The sequence below is a fragment of the Zingiber officinale genome, chromosome 3B (assembly GCF_018446385.1).
Source record: "Zingiber officinale cultivar Zhangliang chromosome 3B, Zo_v1.1, whole genome shotgun sequence".
NCBI classification, from domain to species: Eukaryota; Viridiplantae; Streptophyta; class Magnoliopsida; order Zingiberales; family Zingiberaceae; genus Zingiber; species Zingiber officinale.
This window is the reverse complement of record NC_055991.1, coordinates 39,903,222-39,915,583: the sequence shown is the minus strand read 5'-3', so window position 1 is coordinate 39,915,583 and position 12,362 is coordinate 39,903,222. Positions and strand designations below refer to the sequence as shown.

The 12,362-nt window shown below is 34.3% G+C and overlaps 1 protein-coding gene across 1 annotated transcript; it reads left to right on the top strand.

Annotated features, from left to right (window-relative positions):
• The first annotated feature begins 210 nt into the window (after positions 1 to 210).
• Positions 211 to 1,538, top strand: LOC121968225 (chitinase 2-like). Its single transcript, XM_042518686.1, has one exon. The coding sequence runs from the start codon at positions 562 to 564 to the stop codon at positions 1,462 to 1,464; it is 903 nt and encodes a 300-aa protein (XP_042374620.1). The 5' UTR covers positions 211 to 561; the 3' UTR covers positions 1,465 to 1,538.
• The last annotated feature ends 10,824 nt before the right edge of the window (positions 1,539 to 12,362 follow it).

Genomic DNA, 12,362 nt, shown 5'->3' with positions numbered 1-12,362 from the left:
ATTTAGAGTTTTAGAATTTAATTTTCAATTGATTTGAATCACAGGAAGATAACAGCCGAAGCTAATTAGATATTAATTGTTGAATTGACACGGAACAAATTAAACTCCACGAAATCTCTCCAACCTCATAAAATAAATTAACTTCGCCGGAGGCAGTAAGTTTACGCTGTCGACGTCTGTTACGTTCTCCCACGCCGTTACTTAAGGGAGTGCTTGGTTGGAGGGAATGGAAATGAGGAATGGGAAAGGGATTGAAAGTTAGTGTTTGGAATGTTAATATTTGGAATGGGAATGGTGGGGCCCACGGATTCAAACCCCCAAATATGGGATTTGGCCATTACCAAGTAAAATGGGGGGAATGGGAATGGTGGGGTCCACGGATTCAAAACTCCTCATTCTCATTCTTACTTCAATGAATCTCATTCCTAATCTCATTCCCTTCCACAAACCAAGCACCCCCTTAAATCATTTCCCTTATCGGATTCAAGGAAGAGTAAACAATCCGAGTGCGGATCCTATAAAAAGCAACACCGATGCGCAGGCTCAGTGTCAGTTGCTCCCATGGCTTCTTCCTCCTCAACGTTCTTGGTCTCCTTTCTCCTCCTCTTCTTCTTTCTGCCTTATTCCTACACCTCCAGTATCTTCCGAGAATACATCGGCGCCGAGTTCTCCGGCGTCAGATTCTCCGACGTCCCCATCTCCTCCGGCGTCGAGTTCCACTTCATCCTCGCCTTCGGCATCGACTACACCACCTCCGACTCCCCTACTCCTACCAACGGCCACTTCAACATCTTCTGGGACAATCAGAACCTGTCTCCCGCCGCCATCGCTGCCATCAAGCGCGCCCACCCCAACGTCAAGGTCGCCCTCAGCCTCGGCGGCGACTCCGTGGGCGACGGCTCCGCCTACTTCGCGCCCGACTCCGTCGACTCCTGGGTGAATAACGCTGTCGACTCGCTCACCTCCCTGATCCAGCAGTACCACATCGACGGCATCGACGTCGACTACGAGCACTTCCGGGCGGCGCCGGACGCCTTCGCGGAGAGCATCGGGCAGCTGGTGACGCGGCTGAAGGGCAACGGGGCCATTTCCTTCGCCTCCATCGCTCCGTTCGACGACGACGAAGTGCAGAGTCACTACAAGGCGCTTTGGAGGAAGCACGGCGCGGTGATCGACTACGTGAACTTCCAGTTCTACGCGTACGCGAGCGGAACGACAGTGGCGGAATTCCTAGAGTACTTCGACGAGCAGAGGAACAACTACAGGGGAGGGCGGGTTCTGGCGAGCTTCAACACGGAGGAGAATCCCGGCGGGCTGACGCCCCAAAACGGCTTCTTTACCGCCTGTAATCAGCTGAAGAAGCAAGGGAAGCTCGGTGGCATCTTTGTGTGGACCGCTGACGCCTCAATGGGCAATGGATTTAGGTACGAGCAGCAGGCCCAGAAATTGTTGGCCTCTGCTTAAACCTGGTTGATTTGCAAATTGTTACTACTGCAAGCGATTGATCGATAACGACTTCATCATGTATCACACTTTAATTTGTGCCCCCAGTGCAGTTGGTACGAATGTTTGCAAAATGACTAATGACTTGTTGGATATTTTATCTAGCGCCCACAGACCTTGGATTCTATTTCAAAATGGTATAGACAAACTGCCCACTTCAGGGAGTCCATATCATACTCATACAATATCTGATCTCACCACAAAATACTATTAGCATATTATAATAAGAAGCTAGAAATAAATAACTCCCTAAGTTGCCGCACTTAGTAGTAACGAATGCATGTTGAATGAACAAATATAGCATCTAAATAACACAAAGCGAAGTAAAAAAAAAAAATACTCAATTCTATCTCCGGTCTAATGCACTAATGCTCTTTCGTATCATAAACTCAAATACAAATAGAAAGAGAACAATACAGATTAAGAATTTAACCATTTACTTGGGGGATTTTGATTATTTTAAGTAAAGTTTTTCTCTCTTTGGACATCCACTAGATCTACCACTAAGTTACGACCATTACTCTCCAACAAACAATCACTAAAAAAAACAGGCTTTAGCGATGGAATTATAGTTGCTAATTGAACATAGCGATTGATTAGTGATTATTACTGTTATTGTAAAATTGGTCATTAACATCAATTAGCAATGGACTTAAATAATCTCTCGCTAATTAGAGATGGAATTAAACAATTAATCTCTATATTTAGCGACGGGATTAATAGTTCGTATCTAATTTTAGCGACGGAATTAAATAGTCCGTCGCTATACAAGAGATGACAATTTATTAATCTCCTTGCTAATTGTAGAGACGGATATTAAAATCCATCAAACTCATATATAAACATAGCAATGAAATATTAAATTTCCGTCTTTAAATAACGACGAAATTTAAAAGTTCATCGTTAATTAGAGATGGAATATTAAATATCAATCACTAATTATCGTAACTTTTTAAATTTCATATGAAAAGATAGCGACAAAACATTAAATTCCATCGCAATCAAATTTCCAACAACAACTACTCGTTTTTGCATTTTTCCATGTTTACACACACATATATATCAATCGAAGTCATCACATACAATGATTTTCAAATACATTTTCACAAACAACATAACATATCCATAACCACATACATTACATATTCACAAACATAATATTAACATTCACAAATAAACATATTATTATTGGTGCAGCTAGTACTAATAATCAAACTCAAGTTTTGATGTATAATAAAAGATTAAAGTTAGATTATGTATGATCTAATGTATTTACCAAGCGTACAGAGTAAATGACTTGATGGATCGAGAGGACACAAACTGAAGTCTAGTTAGGTCAGGAGAACTTGATAACTGACAGGAAATTTATATAGGTCAAAAGAGGACCTGATATCTGACAGAAAGTCTAGTTGAATCTGTAGGACCTAACAACTGGTTGAAGTCTAGATGAAGCATCTGGCAAGTCAAGTGATTATGCAAATAGTAAGTAAGGTAAGTCACTAAAAGAGAGAGATCCAGTGAAGACGAGTCTTAGTGGGATTGTAAACGCTGGTCCAATTTAGATCTATTTTGAAATTTAAGTTAAGATCAAGACTAGATCCCGATCTTGATAAGACAGGATCTAATTCATAAATTAATTTATGTTTATGCTAACTCTATTTTGAAGGTAATTTTGTTATTTGAACTAACACATTTTTGCATAACTTAAAGAAAAATTAAAGTTCAGATGAAAAGTGCTCGAGATACCTTAGTTGATTACAGGCACCCCAAGTGAGTCACTGGAGGTGCCTTGGATGAGTGGAGGAGCCCTAGAACAGATAAATTTCAAAGATGAAGTTTCAATAGTGAAGGCGCTTCGGTTGTATGTGTTGGTGCGGTTAGCACTAACGATTTAACCCAGGTTTTGATGAATGACAAATCAGGTTAAGTTAGTCTGTTGTTGTCTAACACTCTGATCGAGTGTGCAGGAGAAGCCCAGACAGGTCGACGGGCTGACCGGATGTCACGGCCCGCCTAGGTCGACGGTCGGCGAGAAGTCCAAGCGTCGACGGGCCGACCGGACGCTTGAAGTCCGGCTAGGTCGACGGGCTGACCGGATAGTCTGGCGAGAAGTCCAAGCGGTCGACGGCCGACCGGACGCTGGCGAAGTCCACTAGGTCGACTGATAGTGGCGAGAAGTCCAGACGGTCGAAGGGCTGACCGGACGTGTAAGTGAGGTAAGTCACTGGAGGGGAGTGACTGCGAGGACGCGTTCCCGGGAAGGGAACATTAGGCGTCGATCTGGCTTAGATCCATTTTGGATACCTAAGTCGAGATCGTGACTAGATTCCGGTCTCGGAAAGACGGAATCTAAGTCATACTATTTTTGCTTATTCATACTCACTTTGCTTTTGCTAACAATCTGTGTTGCAGGGTAAATTTGCCTCCGGACTAACGTTTGTCTTGCAGGACGGATTCTGCGGGAAAACAGGGTCCGGGCGCCCGGAAGGAATCTGGGCGCCCGCGCGTCGCCACGTGGAGCTCGCTGGTTGGACTTGCCACGTCTCACCAGGGCGCCCCGAGCCTCATATAAAAGAAGGGTCAGAGGAGAGCTTCAGAACAACAACAAAAAGAAAAGTCTTCCACTGCTCTGCACTTCTGCGACGCTAACAAAGCTCCGACACTACGCTCCTTTCTTGTCTTTATTGTAGGTATTTGTTTTTCATTTTCATTAGCATTCATTGTACTATTTTTTGTAATCATTATTTCGAACTGCTAGTGAATTGCCCAACGAAAGTACTCACGGAGTACGGGCCTTCGAGTAGGAGTCGTCACAGGCTCCGAACGAAGTAAAATCCATTGTGTTCATTTACTATTCCGCTAGGTTTACACTCGTTATTTTTCGAATCGATATTCACCCCCCCTCTATCGAATCTAACGGTCTTACAAGTAGTATCAGAGCAGGTACCGCTCTGATTTGGTGCAACCACCAATCAGGCAAAGGGGTGACTTTTTTAAAGAAAAATTAGATATCATTTTTTCCCTCCAAAACGGTTTTTAAAAAATACATCGCCATCTTTTCACCATTGTTTAGTATTTAAAAAATATTACATTTTCAAAATTTTGAAATAATATTTTTTTTCAAATATTTTATTAATATTTTAATAATATTTTATTATTTCCGAAAATAGTGAAATATTATTTTTTCCAGCACTGCTAATCCAAGACCAAGTCTTGGGATTTTTTTTCTATTTTTCTGTGTGCAAGAATAATGACTCTTCAAGAAGGACGGAACCCCCACGAACCACCACCATACGATCAAGATTTCAACTATTGGAAGCGATTAATGGAATGCTTCTTAGGAAGCGTAAACTTTGATTATTGGCTGATATTGAGAAAACCTTCTCAGAACTCAGAACTAAACACAAATGTAAGTAAAATCATTTGTAATGTTTTACCTAACAATGTTTTATGCAGACTAGAAAAGTACAAAGATGCACATGAGTTTTGGACCCAATTGATCAAACTTCATGAGGAGCCGATGGAGCTCGAGGATCAAGTAAAAATCGAATCCGAACTCGGGTTAGATCCAATCGAAAAACCTACTGAATTAGGGGTTGCGCTCAATGTTAGTGATATTTACCAAAATACCCCTGCTAATAGTAGTTTAAAAAATATGAGCATTGATATGGTTATTTCTGAAAATATATGTGAAAATAATGTAGTTGACAATAATTACAAAAATACCCCTAGGATATTATCTGATAAAACAAATCTAATTAATGTAAAAAATTCAAACTTAAACCTAAACAAATCTGAAAACTCAAATGATAGAGATGACAAGGTCAATATTGATCTAGATAAAATTAATAAATTATTTAATAATCTAGACAATATTAATCTAGAAAATCTTATCCAAACCCAAGATAATTTAATTAATAAAAAATTAAATTTTAACGATAAGAATAATCTAGTAAATTCCACTAATTATATCAACTTAAAAAATAAAGAAAATATAAGAATAAAATCAAACACTTTGATAAAATCAAAACTAAATTTAACAAAATTAAAATTAAATGTTAAAAATAACATATTAAATAAAGATAATCCGAAAAATTCAAAATTAACAATTAATAAAAGTTTGAAAGATAAACCTTTAAGGAAACATAATTCAAACAATTTAATTAATTCAAAGTTAAAAATGAATAAAAACTTAAACTTTAAAAATAAGCTATTAAAGAAAAATAATTCAATTAACCCAATAAAATTGAGATTGAAAGAAAATTCAAATATTAAATACACTCTCTTAAAGAAAGATAATTTGACCAATTTAATTAATTCAAAATTAAGAACTTAAATTTAAATTACAAACTAAACATTAAAACTTAACTAAAACCAACTCTAATTATACAAAAATCTTAAATTAATGGCCAATAATTCAGGGGGAGGTTCCAGAATAGCTAGCACCTCCAAAACTAATATACCCGACAGGGTAACCCTAACAAACCTACCCGACAGGGTAACCCTAACCAACCTACCCGAAAAGGGTAACCCCAACCAACCTACCCGTTAGGGTAATTAGGACTAGTTAAAGAGGGTTCAAGTTTAACTTGAATCATGGTACTGGTGAAGTTTTTTGATGATAGTACGTTGGGGAAGCTTGGGCATCGCATGTCTAGAAAGATATGGTTTCAATCTGGTGCATTTGGCCAAGTGGAACCGACCGAAGCTACCTTTAAATGGATCCTAACTAGTTAGACCAAGGTTTAGTACTAAGCTCCGTGGATAGGACTATTCGAAAAATCTCGAAAGGTTGGTTACTTCTAATGACGTCCATGTGACTCACCAAGCTTAGAAGTTTATCCGAAGAATGCCTATTTGTTGAGACCAAAGCTAAACCTGAATCTAACACAAGTTAAACCAAACTCTGTAATAAAATCTAATTCATCTAACAAAATTATAGGATTCCCTGATTGATAATCTAGATCGGATGAGATGAATAAGGATCAAATTAATTTTCAAATTTAATTAAAATTAAAATTCAAATTTTAAATTGAATTTCAAATTAAAATTAAATTTCAAGTTTCAAATTTAATTTCAAATTAAAATTAAATTTCGAATTTCAAATTAAATTAAAATTAATTAAAATTAAATTTTGAATTTCAAATTAAAATTAAATTTCGAATTAATTAAGAATTAAATTTCGAACTAAAACTAAATTAAGTTTAAAAAAAAAAATTAATATTAAATTAACTTTAAAAAATTATTTTAAAACATTTTTAAAAATTATTTAAAAAACTCTTTTAAAACAATCATTTTAAAAACTTTAAAAAATTCTTTTAAAACATTTTTAAAAATTATTTTAAAAAATTTTTTAAAAATCATTTTAAAAAACTTTAAAATATTCTTTTAAAAATTCTTTTAAAACATTTTAAAAATTATTTTAAAAACTCTTTTTAAAATCATTTTAAAAACTTTAAAAAAAATTCTTTTAAAAATTATTTTAAAACATTTTAAAAAAACTCTTTTAAAAATCATTTTAAAAACTTTAAAAAAAATTCTTTTAAAAAGTCTTTTAAAACATTTTAAAAATCATTTTAAACTTTAAAAAATTCTTTTAAAAATTATTTTAAAACATTTTAAAAATTATTTTAAAAACTCTTTTAAAAATCATTTTAAAAAAAAAAACTATAAAAAAAAAATTCTTTTAAAAATTATTTTAAAAAACTCTTTTAAAAATCATTTTAAAAACTTTAAAAATTCTTTTAAAAAATTCTTTTAAAACCTTTTAAAAATTATTGTTATTTTAACTTAAAAATTATTTTAACTTAAAAATTATTTTAACTTAAAAATTATTTTAACTTAAAATTATTTTAATATAAAAATTATATTTTTAAAATTATTTTAACTTAAAAATTATTTGAAAAATTATTTTAAAAAAAAAACTTTTAAAAATCATTTAAAAAATATTTTAAAAATCATTTTAAAACTATTTTAAAAATTATGTATCATGTTAAAAAATTCTTCTTATTTTTTCACTATGATAAAATTCTTTTAACTCAAAAAAAATAGTAATAATAATAAATTATTTCTATAGACTATTTTCACTTTAAAAATTATTATTTTGACTTTAAACTCATTTTCAATCTTAAACATCACTTTAACCTTAAAATTATTTTTTAATTTAACTTAACTGAAAATTAGATCTTAAATTAAAAGTCATTAAAACTTAATTTAAACATTACTTTTCAACTTAATTTAACCTAACTGAAAATTAAAACTTAAAAATTTAACTTAAACTTAAAACTTAAACCTAAATTAATCACTGATATTAATTTTAATCTAAAATCAAAACTGAATTGAACGTATATTAATTGTCATTAAATAATTATAAAAATCATTTTAAAATCCTGTTAGAAATCCCTTAAAAAGAATAATAATTATAATTATTTTAAATTCATTTAAAACTTAGACACCTAACTTAAAAACTTAAATTCCGTTAACTTTAACTTTAAACTTAATTATGTAATTAATAAGTAGAACTTAACTATTTAAGTTTTACTTTATTTGAGAACTAAGCTTGATTTGATTAGAACCTAGGTTTAACCTTAGTAAAAATATTAAAATTACTCTAAGTCATTTTTTTTATCAACCTTTAAAATATTAATTATTTTTATTAAAACATAATTAAAGTTTGACTTAAATTGAACCTTACTTAACCTTGTTTAATAACGAGTTTAACTTCAAACTACTACCAACTTTAAACTAAGTTAAGCCAACTTAAAAGGAAGTAAATGAAAAGTTAAATTATAACTAACACCTTCATCAATTAATACAAAATTTAGATTATATTAAATTATTGAATCAAGCAAAATTTAATCAATAAATTATTAATATTGATTAATTATTGAATTAATAACAACTTATCTTATTTAACATTACACTAAAGGTTAACTCATTTCAACTGAATCTAACGTTAATTACGTTTAGTCAAATTTAAATGAACAATTTTATAAAGATAATTATACAATCGCCTAAAATACTTAGGTACGAAAATATGTTACGGTTGTAAAATTTTATATTAAGAGGGAGTAATAAATAAGGAGGATTAATAAATTAAAGGAGTATCAAATTCAGGGGGAGGTTTTTAATTATCTCTTTAAGTGTTTATTTTTAATCTTCTCTTTAAAATCTCTCTATAAAATTCTACCTCAATTTTTTTTCTACTTTGAATATATTTAGCAAAATTTTATGTCAGGTTCAGGGGGAGAAATAAAACTAATTCAGTTTTTCAAATCGAATTTTAAACTTAATTTTGAAAATCAAAGTTTAAAAATCAATTTTCAAAATCAACCTGTTTAAAATTGTGAAAAATTTCTTAAATCAACTCACAATTGTTTGTTTTAAATCACAAACTTTTTATCCTTTTTACTTAGTCCTTGAAAACTGAACTTTTCTAGTATTTTAAACCATGGTTTTGAAACTAGTACTTTTCTAGTATTATAGAAAACTGAATTTTTCTAGTATTTTTCAATCAGTTTTGAAAAATAAATTTGTCAAACTCAGTCTTGGAATTTTTGAAAACTTATTTGAAAAGCATTTCAAAATTGAAACTTGTTTTGAAAATTTAAACTTTGATCTTGAAATTTAGAACTTATACACTTGTGTTTGAGATTTTGTTTATCTAAACTTAGCTATTTTTCTAAAATCTAAAAGCTAATGCTTTAAACAAGTTTTCAAAAGCTTAAACTCTCCCAGATTATCTTAACATTTTTTCTTTGTCTGAAGTCTATGCTTACTTAATCCATGCTTGTTTTTGATGAATGCCAAAGGGGGAGGGTTAGGTGGTTAAGTTAGCTAAACTAGAATTGAAAATACAAACTAACTTAAAAACCCTTTAAATGCTTGTTTTTTCTTGCATATATTTTCACTAACTTAACCAGGTTGTCATTCCATCAAAAAGGGGGAGATTGTTGGTGCGGTTAGCACTAACGATTTAACCCAGATTTTGATGAATGATAAATCAGGTTAAGTTAGTCTGTTGTTGTCTAACACTCTGATCGAGTGTGCAGGAGAAGCCCAGACAGGTCGACGGGCTGACCGGATGTCTGGCACGAAGCCCAGCTAGGTCGACGGGCTGACCGGATAGCTGGCGAGAAGTCCAAGCGGGTCGACGGGCTGACCGGACGCTTGGCGAGAAGTCCAGCTAGGTCGACGGGCTGACCGGATAGCTGGCGAGAAGTCCAAGCGGGTCGACGGGCTGACCGGACACTTGGCGAGAAGTCCAGCTAGGTCGACGGGCTGACCGGATAGCTGGCGAGAAGTCCAGACGGGTCGAAGGGCTGACCGGACGTCTGGCAGGTAAGTAAGGTAAGTCACTGGAGGGGAGTGACTGCGAGGACGCGTTCCCGGGAAGGGAACATTAGGCGTCGATCCGGCTTAGATCCATTTCGGATATCTAAGTCGAGATCGTGACTAGATTCCGATATTGGAAAGACGGAATCTAAGTCATACTCCTTTTTACTAATTCATACTCACTTTGCTTTTGCTAACAATCTGTGTTGCAGGGTAAATTTGCCTTCGGATTAACGTTTGTCTTGCAGGATGGATTCTGCGGGAAAACAGGGTCCGGGCGCCCGGAAGGAATCCGGGCGCCCGGGAGGGAAATTTCATCCTGATCGCGCGTCGCCACGTGGAGCTCACTGGTTGGACTTGCCACGTCTCACCAGGGCGCCCGGAAGGCATCCAGGGCGCCCCGAGCCTCATATAAAAGAAGGGTCAGAGGAGAGCTTCAGAACAACAACAAAAAGAAAAGTCTTCCACTGCTCTGCACTTCTGCGACGCTAACAAAGCTCCGACACTACGCTCCTTTCTTGTCTTTATTGTCGGTATTTGTTTTTCATTTTCATTAGCATTCATTGTACTGTTTTTTGTAATCATTATTTCGAACTGCTAGTGAATTGCCCAACGAAAGTACTCACGGAGTACGGGCCTTCGAGTAGGAGTCGTCACAGGCTCCGAACGAAGTAAAATCCATTGTGTTCATTTACTATTCCACTGCGTTTACACTCGTTATTTTTCGAATCGATATTCACCCCCCCTCTATCGAATCTAACGGTCTTACAGTATGGAGGCACCCCAAGTCGGTGCATTGGAGGCACCTCAGATCCACTGGAGGTGCCTTAGACTAGATAGAAGTCGACGTCCACAGAGTAGATGAGCTTCACCTGAGGTGCTCCGGATGAATTGAGGTGCCTCCAATACCCTTTAAAAGGAGGGTTCTGCCAGAGCAATGTACACAACTTCTCTACGAGTTTCCAAATCATTTATGCTACGTCGTCTCGCTGATACTACTATGACTCTATTACACCCAACTGCTGCAGACACATCAACACCAAGCTTCATTCTTCAACTACATTTTCATGTCAGTAAAATCAATATTTTTAATTAAGTTAATTTTCTATTGTTCTTGCATAAGTGTAGCTTGTTACATTTTCTTCATTTGTAATCGAGATTCAATTTTTAGTAGATTGTCCAATCGATACCGTCCAAAGGATCGTGAGTCTTAGGATAGGAGTTGTCGAAGACTTCGAACCAAGTAAAACTAACTCGCGTACTCATTTTTCACTGTGTTTTTATTACTTAATTTTTTCGCTGCATACTTAGTTTTCCGACAAGTTTTTAAAATTGAAAATAAAATTTTTAAAATGAGATTCACCCCCCCCCCCCCCCCCCCCCCTAGGTCTCTTTCGTTTAGATCCTACAATTATAATATTCACAAAACTGAAATTCAACAAAACAATACATTTACGAAAACAAAAAATATCAAACCCAATCTAAGCAAGTATCAAATTAATCCAACAACAAAACAAAATAAATGTTCAGACATCTCAAATAAAGTATAATACATCTGAATCTAATAATACGAAATACAACACCTCCTAATGAAGACAATCCAATCCAAAATTAGCGAGTAGTATTCAATCCAGCTGAAAATATAATACGATAGGTTATTAATAAAATAAGGAAGAAACTATATACATCATTAAAATTATGACTAACATATTGAATTTAATAATATGAAAATTATTTTATACACCTGAATGCTAGTTTGGATATGTGCTGATAGTGATGTATAGAATAAATTTACAAGGCTCCTGAAAAGATATAATACAATTAAAGATAATTTAATATGAAAATTAATAGATATATTTTACATGTTTCATAAGTGATAAATAAAAAAAGAAAAGCAAAAGGTCAACCCACCTCTAGGAATCTACTGATTAGTATGATCCTAAGGGTCCCGAGTTTCCTGAGAGTCAAAATGATGTGGCGTTTGACTCATCTGAGACATGAATTCTTGCATTTCCTGTCCAATTTCCTCAAAATTCATTCGAGATTTCCACTCCTCTTGAAAATCTCTCTCCAGTGTCGAGATTCGAGTCTTCAAATTTTGGTTTTCTTATTTTAAGGCATCTACTCTAGTAGATAATCCATATCTTCTAGATGATCCATTAGGACAACCCCTGGCCCTTGGAGCCATCACCCAATCATATATGACTCTCACTTGGGACCTAAGACCATAGAGAGTGGAGGTCTTTTTTCCTTCCACCAACCACATCATAATAAATCTAATTTATCTTGTCGGTGGATAGAGTTTGCGTCTACCTCCCTTTGTACTAAGTTGAGATGCCCGTGCAACTCTAGCAACCATTTCTTCCTATTTATATTAAAAATTATTCTTATCAGATATTTATTAAAAAAATATAATTATTGTTAATAGTTAAAAATATTCAACTTTATATTCTTACGTCTAATGTCAATGATCGACAATCAACAAATGTGTCATCCTTTGACTTGTGTGTCTTGATAAATATCTC

Coding starts and splice junctions, on each gene's coding strand:
- LOC121968225 (XM_042518686.1), top strand. CDS start 562: ATGGCTTCTTCCTCCTCAACGTTCTTGGTCTCCTTTCTCCTCCTCTTC.